The sequence below is a fragment of the Lynx canadensis genome, chromosome F1 (assembly GCF_007474595.2).
Source record: "Lynx canadensis isolate LIC74 chromosome F1, mLynCan4.pri.v2, whole genome shotgun sequence".
NCBI classification, from domain to species: domain Eukaryota; kingdom Metazoa; phylum Chordata; class Mammalia; order Carnivora; family Felidae; genus Lynx; species Lynx canadensis.
This window is the reverse complement of record NC_044319.2, coordinates 13,382,815-13,402,611: the sequence shown is the minus strand read 5'-3', so window position 1 is coordinate 13,402,611 and position 19,797 is coordinate 13,382,815. Positions and strand designations below refer to the sequence as shown.

General features: G+C 41.6%; 1 protein-coding gene across 1 annotated transcript; it reads right to left on the bottom strand.

Moving 5' to 3' along the window:
* Nucleotides 1–1,069: 1,069 nt before the first annotated feature.
* LOC115505358 (putative dimethylaniline monooxygenase [N-oxide-forming] 6) lies at nucleotides 1,070–19,565 on the bottom strand. The gene is made up of 9 exons (XM_030302939.1): nucleotides 19,504–19,565; nucleotides 18,945–19,185; nucleotides 13,810–13,998; nucleotides 12,536–12,698; nucleotides 10,995–11,137; nucleotides 8,905–9,104; nucleotides 5,841–6,196; nucleotides 3,787–3,859; nucleotides 1,070–2,125 (listed from the first exon to the last, which is right to left on the bottom strand). Exons 2-9 carry the CDS (start codon nucleotides 19,074–19,076, stop codon nucleotides 1,783–1,785), a joined length of 1,599 nt encoding a protein of 532 aa, XP_030158799.1. The 5' UTR covers nucleotides 19,077–19,185; nucleotides 19,504–19,565; the 3' UTR covers nucleotides 1,070–1,782.
* Nucleotides 19,566–19,797: the final 232 nt, after the last annotated feature.

Genomic DNA, 19,797 nt, shown 5'->3' with positions numbered 1-19,797 from the left:
GAGGGAAAGAGAGTCTTAAGCAGGCTTTGCACTGAGTGTGGAGGCTCCATTCACACCCTTACATGGGGTTCGATCTCACAACCATGAGATCATGACCTGAGCCAAAATCAAGAGTCGGATGCTTAACCAACTGAGCCACTCAGGTGCCCAAATAGTTTTAGGTTTTACATTTAGTTCTAGGATCCATTTTGAGTTAATTTTTGTATAGGATGCAAAGTATTGATTGATTTTTTTTCATATATATATATATATATATATGTATATATATATATGTATATATATATATATCCAATTGTTCTAGTACCATCTGTTGAAAAGACCTTGTATCTTTATTGAATTCCCTTAGATAAAATGAACTAATTACTTAGAAGACACATACTACCAGAGATCTCTCAAGAAGAAACACATGACCTGAGTAGCCCTATATCTATTAAAGAACTTGAATTTGTAGTTTAAAAACTTTTACACAAAGAACTTTTGGTCAAGGTGGCTTCACTGGTGAATTTTACCAAATATTTAAGAAAGCAATAATGCAAATGATAGACAAACTCTTCCAGAAAATGTAAGAGGAAGAATACTCTCCTATTCATTCTATGGGACTGTCATTACATTGATACAAACCAAGACAAAATATTATAAAAAAAATACAGATAAATATCCATCATGCAAAAATCCTTAACAAATATAATCCCACAGTGTATAAAATGGATAATATATCATGACCAAGTGGGGTTTATTTCAGCAATGCAAGGTTGGTTTAATAGTCAATGTAATTTACCATATTTTAACCCAAACCATCTCAAAAGAAGCAGAAAAAGCATCTAACAAAAGCGAACATCCATTCCTGATAAAGACTGTCGGCTAATTAGGAATAGAAGGAAGCTTCCTCAACTTAATAAAGGGTATTTATGAAATATCTATAGCTAACATCATGCTTAGTGGTAAAAGACTCAATGCTTTATTCCTAAGATCAGGAACAAGGCAAGGATGTCTCATCTCACCACTTCTATTCAATATTATACTGGAGTTTCAGTGCAATAAGTCAAGAAAAAGATAAAAGACATCCAAGTTGAAATTGGAGAAGTAAAGCTATCTTTATTTTTAGACAACGTGATTCTTTATGTAGGAAGCATTACGGAATCTACAAAAAAGTTACAGATGATTCAACAAAAGAACAAATGATCGCATTTCTATATGTTAGCAATAAACAACAGGAAATTAAAGAATGTTAAACTACCATTTATCATAACATCCAAAAATATGGAATACCTAGGATAAATCTGACCTAAGATGGGTAAGATCTATATACAAAAAACTACAAAACACTGCTGAGTGCAATTAAAGATCTAAGTAAATGGAAAGATATACCATGTCATGGGTTGAAAGATTCAACATTGTTGTGATGTCATCTCTGCCTGTGATGAAACACCCTTAAGAAATTTATTAAACTTTGTTCATCCTGCAAACCTGTGCTCACTCTCCTTCATCCCCCTTCTTCCTTATCTCAAGCATCTCCAAATTTGCCCATTCAGCATGTGAAAAGCCTTTTTAGAGTATAGATTCTCATCAGAAAGGGAAAGCCCGAGTATTTTCCTTTTTTTTTTTTTTTTTTTTTAGCCTTTGAATCAAATGGGCCAGAATTAATTTTTACATCTGCAGGAAAGCAAAGAGCAGCTCTGAGATTTTATATATGCATATGTGTATATACCTATAATTAAGCTACATACATATCTGAATAATTAAACTTCTAGGCTAAACTCTGAGATGTAAAGGACTTTCTCATTAATAAAATGTAAGCCAAACGGCTAGCAAAAGCACTGGGAATGAAAGAATTCTGACCAAATTATAAAAGTGTTGGGGTCTCTGAGCTTTCCCTACAGCTCTCATCCTGGTTGGCTTTACTGTCCTGTCCCATTGGGTCAGGATGGCATTTCTGGCTCCATCCCACTTCCCTGGTCCCATCAGTCGAAACTGGTATGGGCTGCAGGGACCAAAGTACACCTCCAAGGCCAGCTGGGGGTCAGTCAGGAAGAGCCATGGTATGTTAGGCTTGGCTCCTATGAAGGAGCCCAGCTCGTCCATGTACGTGATGTAATCTGTCTGCAAAGTCTGGCTCTGGCCAAACCTGAGGAAAGAAAAGAACATATGGGAATGAGGGGCACAGTAAATAAAGCACAAATTTCTTATTTTCTAGCTCAGAAAATAGCATTTTAGTCGGCAGCTCCAGGATTATCCCATTCCTCCCTTTTTCCACAACAATGAGTTTATCATTTGTTCTGTGGCTATAAATGTGTCGATTCATTTTTTTTCCTCCTTCCTAACCTCTATCCAAATTTGATGTCATTTGGTCTTCTGTGGCCTGGAGTGAAAGGACCCCAGGATGCCAAGGTGACGGATCAACTTAGTTTATTCTTTAACACATGATTATTCTTTACATGACCTTGCTTGGGATCTGCCCCAGTGTTAGATTTCTGGGGCATGGCCTCATTTACTTTTAGGAACCCTGAAGAGCAGGCTACCATTTAAGAAATGCGGTTGACTTCGGGGCTTCTCCTTTCCTTGCTTCTTTTTCCTATTGGCCTGTAATATAAAGGCTGGTAAGGAGAGTGAGTTGCGTGAATGGTGAATAGGCACGTCCATTTGGCAGAGCCGCCCTGTGAACTGGATGAGATGCGGGAGAGATTTTGTTGAGTCTGAAGCTTCCACCTCTACTCTCCTCTAGGTCCTTTGCCAGCAACTGTGTGGCAGAACTCAGTGAATGATGTGTTAGAGCTTGAAAGAAGAAAGCATCTTCTTACACAGTCACCTCTTCATCCGAATGGGATTCATTATCTAATTATTCTTCCAACAGATTTTAATATAAAATTGGAAAAGAATTGATTTATATGGAAGTAGCTAACATAAAAAATACATTTAAATACGTGATGACTAGCCATCTGAATGACTTTCTACAAATCCCATTTATGGTGTACTTGAGAACACATGTTTGGATGAATCAGAAAGGAATGTTCTTTTATTTTTTATTTATTTTTTTATTTTTTGAGAGAGAGAGCACAAATGGGGGAGGGACAGAGAGAGAGAGAGAGAGAGAGAGAGAGAGAGAGACATACAGACAGACAGACAATTCAAAGCAGGATCCAGGCTCCAATGTGTCAGTGCAGAGCCCAATGTGGGGCTCGAACCCATGAACTGTGAGATCATGACCTAAGCCAAAGTCAGACGTCCAACCGACTGAACCACCCAGGTGCCCCGAAATGAATATCTTTTTAGAAGAAAATACTAGGGCAGGTGAACTCAGTTTGGTTCTTCATTTGGTTTTCTGATTACAGTGCTGCCACTGCTCAGTTCCCAGCTAGTTAACTTGCTGGCAGACATGTGGCTGATGGGAAAGGACTTCTTGGAGACATTTGAGCTGGATAATATTTTGTTTAGGAGGCCTGTCCTCTGCATTGTGGGATGCTTCGTGGCATCCTTAGTTTCTACACATTAGATGCCAATAGCATGCCCTCCCCACTTGTGACAACCAAAAATGTCTCTGGACTTTGCCAAACGTTCCCTGGGGATCAAAATCACTCCCATGGGAGAAACTACTCTAGAGTGTAGTTTGTACTATCCTACAGGTGACATGTAATGACTATTATTTTCCTATCTCATACTGCTTGATCATAGCAAGTGTTCCAAAAATGTGAATTTTGACTAGTAAAAATATTGTAAAATATATCAACATTTTCCTACATATAAAGGAAAATCTTATGGTTTGTTTCATTAGCAAGTACAATCTCTTACCACTTGAGTTTTTTCCCCATTTTCTCATCAATGTCATCCATCATTTCATTTGTAGTTGGCAAGGTGCATGAGTCTAGAAGAGAAATGGGGAAAGAAGTATTAAAAAATATTTTAAAAAATCAGAAATATATAATGACACATGATTTTTTCATAATGTTTTTTAAAATTTCTTTATTTTATTTTTTTAATGTTTTTATTTATTTTTGAGAGAGAGAGAGAGAGAGTGAGTGGGGGTGGCCAGCAGAGGGAGGGAGACACAGAATCCGAAGCAGGCTCCGGTCTCTGACTGTCAGCACAGAGCCTGATGTGGGGCTCGAACTCACAAGCAGAGAGATCATGACCTGAGCTGAAGTCAGACACCCAACTGACTGAGCCATCCAGGCACCCCTGATTTTTTTGTAGTATTTATGAACTGTATCCCTAAAAGATTTTGTATCAAGAGGAGCTGCCTTTGGTATCTTTAGTAGAATAACAATTTATAGAAATAAAGACTTGAGAAGTCAATGAACCCCCCTCTATGAATAGCAGGGCTGGCCTGCAGTGAGACAGTGGCAACAAAGAAGTTTGTAGTTTCAGATCACCTAATCTCATATTTCTGTGACATCCTGGAGGACCTAATCCCCAACATGCCTTAGATACACTTTATGTATATTAATATCATAACAGCTTCTTCATACTTCTTATTTGCATCCTCTTATTAAGAATTCTCTCCAGAAGTAATCTTCACTCTAAGGTACATACCTATTAACATGGAACAGTGGAAGGATGCATGGGTTTTCCAGCATTAGCCTGCGGCCAGGAAGCATCAGAAAATTTCAGAGCTTTGCAATACATTATCAGTGGAGGGGTCATCTGATCGCTGACTGTAGCTCTTTTGCCTTTGTCACCATGGCAGAAAGCTATTATGACATTTACAGTGCATGAATACTTCCTAGTCATTGTTAGCACCTTACCTCTCCTGGTACGGTTGTGGTCAGATGTTTGCTAGAATTTTTGTCTGCTTTGATGTTGTGTCCCAAGTGCCAAGATGGAGCCTGGCACATAGTAGTTGCTCAATAAATATTTGCTGAATGAATAAATACCATCTTTTGTTTCATATACATTTCTTGGGCTTATGAACTGTAGCCATTTTTTTTTTTTTTTTTTTTTTTTTTGTAAAACCCCAGGTACTTGGCACTGTTGTTCCTTTAAGAGGAAAACACAATGGAAGTATTTTACAGAGGAACAACCTTGTAAAGGATTTCATAGCAGGGATTATTTCAATCATCCTTTGTGTACATTTGAAATAGAAGCTTACTTACCCACAACATTTTTAGAAAACATCCATTCTAGGATTGTAACGTTTTCTTCATTACCTGTAAATTTATTACCTAAGTTTTTATGGACAGTATGTTAGGTAAGGTATACCTATGTTGGCCAAGGTTTTCGGACCCTTGAAAAAAAAGACACTTTAATAGTAATCAATATGACTGAAGTAAATTAAATCTATATATTTGAGACATTGCCTTTCTCCATGTAATCCTCATGTTCTTGATTTCCTTACATAAGCATACTTGTAGACCCTGGGGTCTGGATTGGAGGGGGAGGACAAGATGGTGCATAGAGTAGGAGTGGCCTGCCATTGTTATTCTGACACAGTTTGATGCCAGTCGGGTGCCCGCAACATCCACCAGGGCCCTTCTGACCTTCACAATGTATCTTGACATTGCAGTTATCCACTGCTGTCTTTCTCTTGCTTAAAGCCTTGCAAACTCCCTCCAATAGTCCCTCCAATTTCCCTATGAGCTCTTTAACACAGGTCTTAAGGCCGTCCGTGTTCTAGTCCATCTCTCTGTTTCTTGCCACTCCCTGCCTCTGATTTATATTCCTGTACAGAACATCCTAAAACTTCCCCTATTTTAGCATCCCCCTGGCTCTATTTTAGGCTATCTAAGGTCACGGAGTGTGTCTTGTTCCCTTTAGATCCTTAGCACCTAGGACAGTACGTGGAATATAGAAGGTGCTCAGTAAACGTTCACTGACTAAATGGATAAAAGACAGAATGGTCGACCTACTTGCAAACACTTTAGCAGCCCAGCGAGCCTGGAGGTCAGCTGTGGGGATGGCAGCCCCAAGGGACTGGACAAGGCCAATCACAGCCAAGGTTGGCTTCTCCATTAGTGGGGGGAAGATGCCTTTAAACAAGGTCACCTCATTGTTTCTGCTTTTGATGATGGAGTCATCAAGGAAGGGGTAGGCATAATCATAGCCTGTTGCAAAGATGATGGAGTCGATGGCCTCAAACACAGTCCCATCCTCAAACACAGCCGAGGTCTCTGTGAACTCCTTCACATTGGGCTTGATGGACACAGTGCCACACAGGATGCGGGATGGGAGCTCATCGTTGAACACAGGCTCTTTTCGCAGGGAACTGTTCAGAGACAAGAGACAGACTTTTGCTGTAATGCACCAATTCCAAGAAATATCTGCAACAGTCCATAGCACTGGAACCAGATTTGAGGAGCTAAACATTAGCATGAGGACCTCTGAACTCTTCTCTTGTGGCAACTTTTTTTTTTACTATCGCCTGCCACAATCCTTAAGAATTCTGTCTGAGCTGCCTCTTTGGGTCTTTTGAAACTTGAAGATTCCCTTATGGGTACTTATACTATTTGGAGATTGGCCAAATAGATGACAATCAAACTAATTCCTAGACATAATCAGTGGTTAAGAATGCAGACTCTGGGAGACACCTGGGTGGCTCAGTCAGTTAAGTGTCTGACTTCGGCTCAGGTCATGATCTCACGGTTCAGGAGTTTGAGCCCTCTGTCGGGCTGCGTGCTGACAGCTTGCTTGGAGCCTGGAGCCTGCTTTGGATTCTGTGTCTCCCTCTCTCTCTTTGTTCTTCCTCCGCTTGCACTCACTCTCTCTCTGTCTTTCAAAAATGAATAAAAATAAAAAAATAATAATAGAAAGGTTTATAATCAATCTCCATCTCTCACTAGTGACTACTCTGTATTTGTTTCCTTATGTGTAAAATGGGGATAGTGATAGAATCTACCTCATATGGTTAGAACTAAACGAACAATTACCCATAAAGCACTTAAAACAGTGCCTCTGCCTCATGCAATCGTCATTATTATACGTGAACTATTATTATAAGTAAGGTCTTTGATTTGAGCAAATCAAACTGGCTGTGGCGAGCTGTTACACTGTCATGTGTGGCTTCCTTTCCACAGCTGTGGTCCTAAAAGAAAGTGTAACAACTTTGACACTGCACTTTGGTTGCCAAAATTCTGGGAGTGATGTGCTTTGCGACCACATTCTTCATTTTGACTCACGTTTCCTTTCGGGGCGTTTTGGAATGTACTCCAAGTATCTCAAACACTCAGAAAGTTTATAAATCTTAGAATGTGCCTGTATACTTCCATATCTTTCTCTGCCTCTATCATTCTGGAACTTTGTCTCTTACCTTACCAGGTGACAAAAAGTAGTTCTCAGTAAAACCTGTTTTTATTCCCCCCACTCGAGGAAGGAGTGAGAAGGTGTTATCAAAACCTTAGGGTACTTGGAACCCTTTCTGAGAGGGAGCTTCATTCTTAGAATGAATGGATTTCCAAACCTATGTTTCGTTGTCTAAAGGGCAGAGTCAGACTGTGATTTGCAGTTACTCTTACAAGACCAAAAGTCTTCATCAGCTCAGGCTTTGGAGTGTCTATTACATTAAACATAAGTTTAAATGCATGAAATCAATGTTTTTTGTTTGTTTGTTTGTTGGTTGGTTGGTTTTATCTTTAAGGATATAGTAGTCTGCCAGACTAAGTAGGATAAATGCTGTGGAGTGAGCGTCTGACTCTTAAACCTGGCATTTCCTATTTCAATTTACGGTTTCCTCTTACTTTGCCTTACCTGATTCTCTAACACAATGAAACCTTTCTTTGAAACGTTTTTAAGGATTTTATTTTCAAGTAATCTCTATACCCAACACGGGGCTCCCACTCACAACCCCGAGATCAAGAGTAGCATGCTCGCTGACTGCACCAGCCAGGCGCCCCCCACAATGAAACATTTTTGCTAGCATGGGCCAAGATGAAATTTCTTAGTGAGTCCTTTCTTGTCTTAGCCACTCTAATATTTTTCTATGGACGTACTGATTCTTCTACTTAGAGTGCCTTTCTAATTAGCAGGTGTCAGGCTCTGTCTCTACAGAAAAATAAATAAACCAAAGCTTGTTAATTTTACCGGCTACATCAGTTTTGTGAATCTCCACTGCTTTACATGTTCCATGCCTCCTGACTGTCCTGCTAACATTCCAATCTTTCCATGGTGGAAGAGGTGTGTACTTTCATTCTGAGATTTTCTACTTTCTGAGACACGTCGATTAATACCACTTGGTTAATTGCTCCTTACAAGCGTATTAGAACATCCGAGACTAGTAAGAACCAATATCTGTAAAGCTTTATAGTTTACAAAATGCCTTATATATTTTTATCTTGCTGCATACCACAATAGTCTTGAGGAATAGGTATTAAAATTGCGATCCCCGGGGCGCCTGGGTGGCGCAGTCGGTTAAGCGTCCGACATCAGCCAGGTCACGATCTCGTGGTGCGTGAGTTCGAGCCCGCGTCAGGCCCTGGGCTGATGGCTCGGAGCCTGGAGCCTGTTTCCGATTCTGTGTCTCCCTCTCTCTCTGCCCCTCCCCCGTTCATGCTCTGTCTCTGTCTGTCCCAAAAATAAATAAAAAACGTTGAAAAAAAATTAAAAAAAAAATTGCGATCCCTATTCACTTACAAGCATGGATGAGGTATTTCTCAAAAGAACAATTCATGAGACGGTTCTGCCCTCAAAATTCTATGCTTTAGCTTGGAGCTACCATAAATGAATCTGTCATGTCAGGGGGATCTAGTGCCCCACTCCTTGGCCTTTTGTATTCTCCCACATTTCTTTCCCCGCCAGAGACATTTCAATAAGATTTTCAACCCATACGTGCTCTCTGGGTATACTGTGCCACTCATGCAGTCCTCGGTTTCATCTCAACAACCTCAGTGAGACAGCTAAAGTAAGATCTAGAGAGAAAGAATTCAACTGAAGCTAGTGCCCCGCTTTTTTAAGTGATAAAATACGTGTTACTTGTAGTACCCATTTAAAGGCATCAGGCCGAAGTTCTCATGCTTAAACCACGTGTTCATCTTCTTCACGTATAACCAGTCAGAGACAAATGAAGGCAGGGCATTCCGGAGAAAGGACGCAAAGCGGGTAACATACACCATGTCCCAAGGGTAGCCATTGTCCCAAACCCGGCTCATGACCCAGGAGCCACTTCTGGTACTGATAACGACCTGGTGGGGAAGGCAACATAGACTTCAATGTCACACTGTAGGAAGCAAGCAGATATGACACAATGGATATGTTTTATGGACATCTCCGTGCATTGCCCTCAGTATCCAGGCGGAAGCATTTTTATTTTTTTTTTTAATATTTTTGGGGGCACCTGGGTGGCTCAATCGGTCAAGTGTCCAACTTTGGCTCAGGTCATGATCTCGCGGTTCGTGAGTTCGAGCCCTGCCTCGGGTTCTGTGCTGACAGCTCAGAGCCTGGAGCCTGCTTCGGATTTTGTGTCTCCCTCTCTCTCTGCCCCTCTCCCACTTTCTCTCTTTCTCAAAAATAAATAAACATTTATTTATTTTTTTATAAATAAACATTTAAAAAAAATATTTTTAAAGTATATATGTGTGTGTGTGTGTGTGTGTGTGTGTGTGTGATATGTATATTCACACACATACACATACACAAAGAGAGAGACAGAGAGAGAGAAGGCACATAGGGTAGGGACAGAGAGAGAGGGAGGGAGAATCCCAAGCAGTCTCCTCACTGTCAGCACAGAGCCCAGCCCCATGAACCTTGAGGTCATGATCTGAGCTGAAACCAAGAGTCAGCTGCTTAACTGACTGAGACTCCTAGCCACCCCTGGAAGAAGCAATTTCAGACAGTTGGGTCAGGATGAATCGCCTATGACTGAAACTAGGTAGAGATGGAACTACTCTGTCTCTCCACCCAAGAGGGCGAGTGCATAGTTCTTGAAATAATGAGAACCTGACAGCCTGGAACAAGAGAGCTGTGTAGTCAGTTGTGACAGGTTTAATCTTCACAGACTCAGAGACATAGATGGTAGGTCTGGTGGGGACCAGCCAATCCAGGGCCTCAGTGGGGGTGGGTGGTTGAGGGTAGTTGCTGGGTTGGGTGGGAGAAATATAGCTAAATCTCTACCTGAAATTAGGCTGAGGAGATGTCAAGAAGTTAATTCTGTTCTGTCTGAAGTTTTCTCTTCCAGTCCTTCTGTGCCCACTTCATGACCTCGTCTGGGCACTCAGACCATGGCAGCTGCCTCAGCCCTGAGAGCTACTTGTCTCTTATGCCACTTTTGTGATAACCCGAGGGAGTTTGACACCAAAAATGTCATTAGGTTTTATTCTGTTTAAGAATTTGTTTACTGAGTCCCTATTTCCTTAACAATAGGTTAAGCTCTTTAAGGTCTGTTGGTCATGGATGATTCAGCATAGAGTCCTCTGGGAAGCCTCCCTTGACTTCATCCAGGCTAAGTTAGGTTCTCTTTTCGTGGTGCGGCCACACCTAATGTCACGGAAGGTTTATTACCTCCGTTCGTGAAGGTCTGTGTACCTGTCCTCCCACCTCCACCCACTGACAGCTCCTGGAAGTCAGAAATAGTCTGACTTATTTCTGTGTTTATTGCTAGTCTGACATAGTTCTGGCATATAACATGTGCCCAGTATTTGTTGAGCACTGGCTATTAAACGGATAGAAGACGGTGGGAACAAAATCTTCTATATCTCAGACCTCCAGAATGATAAGCAAAACACCTTTTGCATGGTAAGAACTATGATAAGAACTACTGCTAAACAAATAAACGCAGATCCTGATTAGCAACCAGTTTGCTTGGAGGTGAGCAGAACATAAAATTAAAACAAAACAATGCATTCATGTATGTCTACACACGTACACTTACCTCTGGTTCCGGTAGAATGCGCTTCCTTGCTAGCATGGGCCACGTTACCTTGCTTTACAGGGACCATGTCTCTAGTCCTCCTTGATTCAATGGACATATGCCACAGGTGGATCCCTTGTAGTATGACATGTGAGCACGAGCCTCAGCGCCCAAGCTGTTGATTTAATAGCACGCCCGTACCCTAAGTTTGTTTCCCGAAGTGTACCTGTGTAGCCAGACGGCTGAGCTCGACAGCAATGTCAGATCCTGAGTTCCCCAGGCCGATGACAAGGACCCTCTTCCCCTTGAAGGCATCCGGGTCTTTATAGTCCCTGCTGTGGAGATAGTGGCCTTGAAACTGGTGTAGGCCTAAGTGGAACACGAGGAGGGATTTGAGCTGATTTTCAGAAGACATGGTGAAGACTCACTTTTTCAATTTTTTTTAACTCCTGTTATCAGTCTTAATTTTGAAAAACAGTTTCCTAGTTGAAACGCATTTATCCTTTTTGACACTAACCCCCCAAATAAGTACTTACAGTGCCTTAAAAACCTATGATATGGGAACTTCTATTTTGATAATAATGATAACTAATATTTATTGAGTGCTTACTGTGGGCTAGGATCTATATGCTTAAACAAACACTTAATCTTGATAACATCTCTGTATGGCAGATATCATTATCTTTTAAAAGATAAGGAAGTCGAGACAAAGAAGTTAAGTGACTTGTCCAAGATCATATGCTAAGGAACTAGTGGAATAAGAGGTTGAGCCCAAGTGTTCTAAGCCTAAATATACTGCCTCTTAACCTTCATGCTTTCCATCTTCTATTCTCCCTGAATCTCTACTTATTCATGTATTTATTTATAAATATTTTCTAGATTTTATTTTAAAGTAATCTCTACACCCAATGTGGGGCTTGAACCCACAACCCCGAGATCAAGCGTCACACACTCCACTGACTGGGCCAGCCAGGTGCCTCTGGGTGCCTCTTTTAATTATCTCGGCCTGTGAACATCATGCCTTGAGATCAGAACTCTAATATTTTAGAGTAGACCTGTGTTCCTATTGTAATGAAGGAGGAAGGAAGGAGAAAGTGAGGTTACCTGTGTATTATATTTATTTGATGTTTGGTGCTTTTGCATACTGATGGAGTGTGCCACTACACACACACACACACACACACACGCACGCGCGCGCGCGCGCGCACGCGCACACACACACACATACTCACTGAAATTTCTTTTTTTTTTTAATTTTTTTTCAACGTTTTTTAATTTATTTTTGGGACAGAGAGAGACAGAGCATGAACGGGGGAGGGGCAGAGAGAGAGGGAGACACAGAATCGGAAACAGGCTCCAGGCTCCGAGCCATCAGCCCAGAGCCTGACGCGGGGCTCGAACCCACAGACCGCGAGATCGTGACCTGGCTGAAGTCGGACGCTTAACCGACTGCGCCACCCAGGCGCCCCTACTCACTGAAATTTCTAAAGTGAATTTGCAAAATGTGGATATAGATGACATTTAAAAGCCCTTCCTCCCTAAGGACCTGCATCGTCAACTGATCTCTGACTTGCAGCTTCTTGATTCTTTTAGCATAAGGGTTCAGGAGAACAATGATTTCTGTATTTATCATCAGAGTTAAAAATTTGGTTTTGAAATCTTTGGAACCTTAAGAATAATCATTATGGACAATCTATGGAAAGATCTAGCTCAACCCTTGGTGCTCGTGAATAAATCCCCAGACTATTATACGTTTCCCAAACTTACCAGGAAAGGAATCAGTTGGTAGATTGGGGTATACGTGATGTCCCGAACAAATCATTATAGCGTCAAAAATAGTAGATTCCTGTTTCCCATCCTTTTCTGAAACAACTTCCCATTGTCCAGTGACTAAGAAGCTGGGACATTTCTTTATGCTAGAAACCAGGGTCTTAAAGAAAACCAGAAAGAAATTCCTTCTATTTACAATTCTGTGGGTTTTAATTTTCTTGCAGTGTTTCTGCAGAGGAAGTAATTGTTATGAGCTTGCCTGATTGTTGAGAAATATAGGGAGGACATTAAAACAAGGAGTCACAGTGAATCTTCAAATCTTCCAAGGAAAATCACTCACTGGGGCCTATTTACTTTTGTGACATCTAGTTAATAGATTTGGGGTAAATTACACTGAATCTGGTGAAAGAGGCCATGTCATTTGCTTCCTGCCATCCTCTACTGAAATTCATGGCCTCTTTCTCTCTGACCTCATTTTCTATCAATTCCATAAATGTGGGAATGTCTCAGGGTTCAATCCTTATTTCTCCGTGGTGGCGTACCCTCTCCCTTGGAAATATTAGCCACTTCCATAGTATGACTATCTATGTAAATAAGTGTGAAATCATATTAAATATAATAAATAAAATAATCATAGATAAGTGACATTATATTAAATGTAATCACAACTCATGATATGGTTGATAATTTTTCTCACTACATATATGTGCTTTGGATTTCACAGTCATGAACCGAGGTTAAGACCTGTGAGCAAATATGAAGTATTATTATTATTTGCAGAGAGCGCATCTCTGCCTTAACTGCTGTGTCTCCTCATCTAAGAAACTAAGTGGGTGAAGGATGAGGGCAATGGCTGTATTATTCATTCATTTTTTACTCTCCTTATAATGGCAGAACTTCTGAAGAATGGCATGTTTTCTTGAACCACAACTCATCGGCCTTGAACCCACAGAAATCTAAATATGGACTAGACAGTCTGGGATTGTTTCTAACACGTGACAGTGTATGGGGTGGAACATATGCTATGATAGTATAGGCTTCTCCAGTATTTGCGATGATATTCTAAAAGTTCTCGGACACTAGTGGAGGACATTTTTAGGGGGGAGAAAGCACAATGCATGAATACTTTATAATCCGAACCAACATTTGATTGGTGAGCTGTCCAAACATGGAGCTCTGATTTCTGTAACGGAAGTCTGTATCCTTGCTTCCCACCCCCTTCCAACCGATAAACATACTGGGATCAACAGCACAAGGTGTAAGACCCTTACCTCAAACTGTATATATCTTAAAAGATTCTTCTTTTGAGCAAATGTCTTTATGTATTCCTGGAGTTTGCTGTGGTGCATGTAGTTGGGGTAATCATCAGGATAAGGGAAGTCTGGAAAGCACATCATCTCTTTGGAAGAGTTGGTGAATACCGACTGGTAAATGCTGGCTCTGCCCTCTTCGGCATGGTCCTAGGAAGAGGAAGAAAGCTTAAAAAGGAGGCCAAGGATGATGTTTCCCTCAGTGAAAATTCAAGTTTTGGTCGACTGAAACCGTTTTCATGTGTATAAAAAAAAGACATGAAAACAATTCACACTTCTCTGTGAGATGCAACAAAGAAAGCCTTTAGCATAGCACCTGGCGCAGAGCTGGGACCCTACACCTTAGTTCTCTTCCTAGAATTACCCCCATGTTACATCTGTGTTTATAGTCCCGTAGCGTTTTCTTCCTTTTTCCAGTCACAGCGCTGGTTCTGATCTCATGGTCATGTTAAAAGAACACAATTAAATGGTCCAAAAGAGGGTGCAGTTTTTAGTCTATTTGATCGGCTGTTTGATTCGAACACTTCACTTGAAGTGGAGGGTTTATTCATTTGGCATAATCAGAATCAGCTGAAGGCCCCCTTAGATTCCTGCGTGCCACCTCGTTCACCTCCTCCCCGCCCCCCCCGGATTTCTGATTCAGTGTGTCTAGTGGGGAGCCTGAGAATCGGCATTTCCGATAGTTGCAGGCGATGCTGATGCCGCTGGTCCGGAACCGCACTTTGAGAACCGCTGCTCTCTTGTAGATGAACTCCGTGCTGGCGGACCTCCCTAACCACCAGTTAGTGGCACTTGCTCCTCACCGAAGAGACACAGGAAACCAGGAGCCTCAGAACTTGTATCAAATCTTGCCACTTCATTATGGAGCCGCTATGTGATTGAAAACTGGCTTCTTTTTGAGAAGTAGTTGAAGGCTAAATGGAAAACAAACATTTCCTCTCTGCTGTAAGGGCAGGATAAAAATTCACACAATGTGCTGCCTTGAAAGTACATTAAAAAGCTGGCAGCCTCCGCTTCCCCCAAACCCAAAGGAACCTTCATGAAATGTGGGAACGGGATGGAATGACATGTTCCTGCTGGATTCAGGACATCTGTCATCCTCTAGCCCCAAACTGACCTCTGGAAGATACAGACCAAAAGTGCTGGAATGGTTGAGAGGCTTGGGTCTGGGGCTGGGGTGGGGGTGGGGGTGAGGACGGGGGCTGCCTGAGGCCCCTGTTTGACTTTAGGTTGGGATGAAAACTTCCTCTATTCGCAGTTGCTGTGTTTTTCATAAATAGCCAGGCTCGGAGATGTTAACGTTCTTAAGCCTCACTTTGAAATTTCTGCGACGATCAGAAAAAGGGTGACAGCTTGTGCCTGGTGGATTTTCAGGTTTGAGTCTTTCCCGTTCACCCACAGCCGTACCTTTGGTTGGTTGTTGTGAGAAGGAGAAGTGAGCAGAAGGAGTGAGGGGAGGGAAGGCGGGCTTCAGGCAGGGGTCTGGTTAAAAAAATGTAAGACTCCGCTCTGGGAAACAGAGTGGATAAGACCTTGGATTATTTCCATCATTAATGAATTTCTGCTCTTTCGCCTCCTGACCCCAGCCGATCATAACAGAGAGGAGAGTATGTACCCGACAGCTCCTTGGAATTTCCCCTGACAGGCTGTTCTACAAACAAAGGAAAACGCTTGTGTTATATAACAACAGACAATTGCTCCAGAGAGCTCGTATTTCCAGTTTCTGCTTGTGGCGTAGTTTAAGTGGCTAGTGAGCAAGTTAAGCTCAGACTCTGCCTCTGGCTGAGAGGGCTTGCCCTAGACCCAGAGATCCAAGCAGCTGCGGTCACGTTGTCACAGCCTGTGTTGGGTTATAACTGCATCTGTGTCTCGTCTTTCCCGCTAGAACATAACCAACCGGGGGGCGAGGTCAGAGGCTAACTCAAGAATGTTGTGCACGCATGTCAAGCAGTCTGGCTTGATCTTCTTTCAGACTCTGCCTGTCAATCCCACTTCTGCTTGTCTAAAGATACCCTCAAGGTCCAGCTCCAAAGTTGCCCCCTTCGTTCATGCCTTTCCTTGCCTCTCTCTCACCAACCTGAAGTCATCCCTACCTCTACCAAGCTCTGATTGACTTTACTGCCCTAATCGCATATTCGCGTATATTACAGTCATTCTGAGACTTGTTTTCTCTGATTTTAAAAAGCTGGCTGCCTGCTGTACCTCTTATCTGCAGCTGTACCTAACACTGTACCCTATCCATAGTGTATTCTGAATGTATTTGTTGAATAAATGAGTGGATGAGTGGAACAAAAGTCCAGGGAGTTCTGGTTCCATTGTTTTCCCCTTTTGCAATCAAAATAATACCCACCTATTGTACACGGCTTGTTGAACAACTTGTTAATTAATCTTTTGAGGACACAAGGCCTTAATATTGGAGGATATGAAACTAAAACATGCTCGCATTCAGCCTGCGAGTGTTTAAGTCTCATTTGGTTTCCATTTTGCAGAAAAAGCACGTGGTGAAAAGTTCAGAATTATCAGGTGTCTTTCTTCCAAATTACCTTCTGCCTAACAGGACTTGCAAGATAAAAGCTTATGTAACACATTCTTCAAAAATCCCTTTCTAAACATGCATCGAACCCAGCAGGTTTTCTTGGAAAAGAAGAGAAGGGTTCACCTTTTGGCTATAAGGCGAATGGTGCAGATATAATGTCTTCATGCTAAGTATGTATCATCTACATCCAATCACAATGGCTGAGAAATTCAGGACAGAAAGATAGAAGTTTCCCCGACCTGTCTTTCACAATTAGAGTATTTTTATGTATTTACATCCCCACGGGGTCTTTGAGTATAATTCTTATAACCAGTGACCTATGGAAGAAAGATACCCATCTTGTGGATAACCTGGAGACTGATTTTGCATTTTACTCATCTGTCATATATTGCTTCCTTAAATAAATGTTGTGATCTGGCTGCACTGGTTAACTTACAAATTCCCGGATATACCATGTTCACTGCCTCCCCATGCCTTTCACGCTGGTCCCTTCTACCGAGAAACCTCTCCCACCGGGTACTGGCACACTGTTGGTGACCGCATGTCCATGGGGTGCCATTCACAGACTACAGTGGAAATGGCACTCTGGAGTTATGTCACATAGTGGTCCTCTACGTTCCTTGTCTGAGAACACCCTTCAAGTCTCAGCCAAGTACTCTCCCTGCAGGAAGTGTCCCTTGACCTGAGAACATTTCAGTAGCCACCCCCCACCCCATCTCCTAAATCTCAAAGCACTTGTTCATTAAGTTGACCATCACCAAGGGCTGTCTCATTGTTGTAAAGTATTATAATCTCTTATTTGAAATTCATAGGGCCAGATATATTTTGGAATCTGTAGATTTTTGGATTTTTCTCCATAACACTTCTAGTGAGAAGTGGGACAGCACCCTATCATCAGACACAAGAAAATTTCTGCAGTGAAACACAAAGTGGGACAAATAAAGATTATAACTAGCCCAATGTCAATTCAGCTCATGTTTTCTGGTCTTATGACTTCAGGAAAGGTTTTGCCATCAAATGAATTTTTGCCGATCTTTCTATCAAAGGATTGTGGACCTGTGTTATGGCTTGTTTCACCAAATGGATTGGAAACCATTTATGTAAAGTAATTATGTCATGCATTTGTCATCCCAGTACCTAGCACAAAACTCTGCCAAAATAGATATTCAAGCAGCATTTAATTGTTGCTAATGGGATCATGGAGAACCATTTCATGATTTAGGCTAAGCTGGTCACATCTCCCTGAGCAAATGTAAATAAAGATAATTGAATCCTTAAAAAAATAACTTTTGGGGTGCCTGAGTGGCTCAGTCTGTTAAGCACCTGACTCGATTTTCGCTCAGGTCATGATTTCACAGTTCTTGTGATCGAGCCCTGTATTGGTCTCTGCCCTGATGGTATGGAGGCTGCTTGGGATTCTCTGTCCCCCTCTCTCTTTGCACCCACCCTCTCAAAAATAAATAAATAAACATCTTTTTTAAAAAATAATTCTTGATCATTTCCTAATGGAGATGATCTTATATCTCATATAATACTTTCAGGATTATAGGACCTCACAAATTAAAAAAAAAAAAAAAGACTCTTGAGATGAATACAAAGATGTCCTAAGTTAGCACTGGTATATTCTACTAGAGCAACCTGTTGTTGTAGGTTGGGCAAGCACTGAGACCAAGACGGAATTTGGCTATAAGGTGAATGGTATGGATATAACGTCTTCATGCCAAATATATATCATCTATATCCAATCACAATGGCTGAGACATTCAGGATAGAAAGAATAGAAGTTTCCCCAATGTGATTTTCAAAATTTAAACATGTTTTGTATAGTGAATATTTACTAATTATATCACTTGTCCAACCATGAGCCTGAATGGCAAAGACAAATCAGTTTTTTCTTTGGTTTTGGAGTTGGTTGGAGTATTCAATAACCACACACACAACACACACAGTCATTGTTTATCATAACTTACAGTGTCTTCCTAATAGACATGCGGTAATTATAGAATCACATCCCATTACAGTTGGAAGGCATATTAAAGGAAACTTAATTTCCAGCCTCAACATCTGACAAATGAGCATTTGAGGTCCAGAAAGAAAAAAGCGACTTGCCGAAAATTAATCTTTCCAGAAAACCTAAGAGTTGAAACTAACTGAGAACTTCTGATCTTGGTCTACCTTTCTCCTTTTCTTTTTCTTTTCTTTTTTAATCCCCTTTATGTTCCTAGGATTTCTGAGCAATAGGGAACAGGGATAGATTCCATTCATTTACATGGGGGAGGCAGTGGTGCATTTTTGTTTTTGTTTTTGTTAGAAATTACCGACATTAGCACCCTTTACAGCCTGGAGATCTGGGCTCTGTTACACAGGTAACATTGTTTTATGAGCTGGTATGAAGTAGTTTTGAGTGATTGGACACTAGCATGATGGGAGAGAGAAGATTTTACTTTCCAGATCTGGAGCTTTTGTGACCTTCCTCCCAAGTCTGAATAGAACCGATCAGATTTGGTTTGCAGAGCCACCCATCTCCCTTCTGTTGATATTCCAGGGCTTTCCCACTCACCAAGAATTTCCACAGGCCTCCAATATCATTGCTCCTCTCAAAGCAGGTGGGTTCCAGCCCCTCTTCCAGGCAGCACCGGATGGAGGCCAAGCCACTGACACCAGCTCCGACGATGGCCACTCTCTTCCCCATGATCACCAGGAGGAGGGTCTGGAGATAGCTTCTTCAGAAGAGTGTCCCTGAATACTTAGGATTTTTCGGTAGGAAGAACCAGCCAAGGTTTATGGGTCAGGATCCTCACCTTACGACAAGAAGACATAATGCACATTAACAATTTATACTCACTAATTTTTTACCACTCTTGCTATTGTATGATACCAAATCTGGTTTCTTCTCCAGCTTATTCGAGATGCCCCAAATAGCAGAATCAGGGAATGCTGGAGCAGGAAGGACCTTAAAGTTCATCAGTCTAATGCTCTCAAGTACAAATGCAGCAATAGTCACTCCTAGAAGATTAGAAATTGTTTCTTTGACATCTTGCAGCTAACAAGCAAAGGAGTTGTAGTCAGAACTGAAGCCTTCTGCATGAAATCCACTGTTCCAAATCACCCCTACTCACTTTGAGTGCTTGGCTCTACGGGGTTTAGTCTTAATGCACTGCCTTCCTTTCCTCAGCGAGCGGGCAGTGCTTTAAATGTAGAAAAAAATGGCTTTTAACATTGTCTTTTCATGTAAAAATTGAGGAAGGGGGAGGAGTTATTAGTCTTAAAGTAGAAATTCCTTTTTTTTTTTAATTTTTCATGACGTAGAACCCTGCTAAAGAGGAGGACTGAGTGTGGTGGAGATAGCAGAAGGGGGGAGAGGGGGTAGAGGAAGAAAGGGATTGCGGAAGGGTAAGAATGAGGTCCCTGGC

What these genes read in the sequence shown, in the direction of transcription:
- LOC115505358 (XM_030302939.1), bottom strand. Translation starts at nt 19,076, where the DNA reads ATGGGGAAGAGAGTGGCCATCGTCGGAGCTGGTGTCAGTGGCTTGGCC. An exon ending in GAGGCCTGTGGAAATTCTTG is followed by an intron (nt 13,999 to 18,944) that starts GTGAGTGGGAAA and finishes TCCTCTTCCTAG; the next exon opens with GACCATGCCGAAGAGGGCAG. An exon ending in ATGGGGAAAAAACTCAAGTG is followed by an intron (nt 2,126 to 3,786) that starts GTAAGAGATTGT and finishes TTCTTTCCTCAG; the next exon opens with GTTTGGCCAGAGCCAGACTT.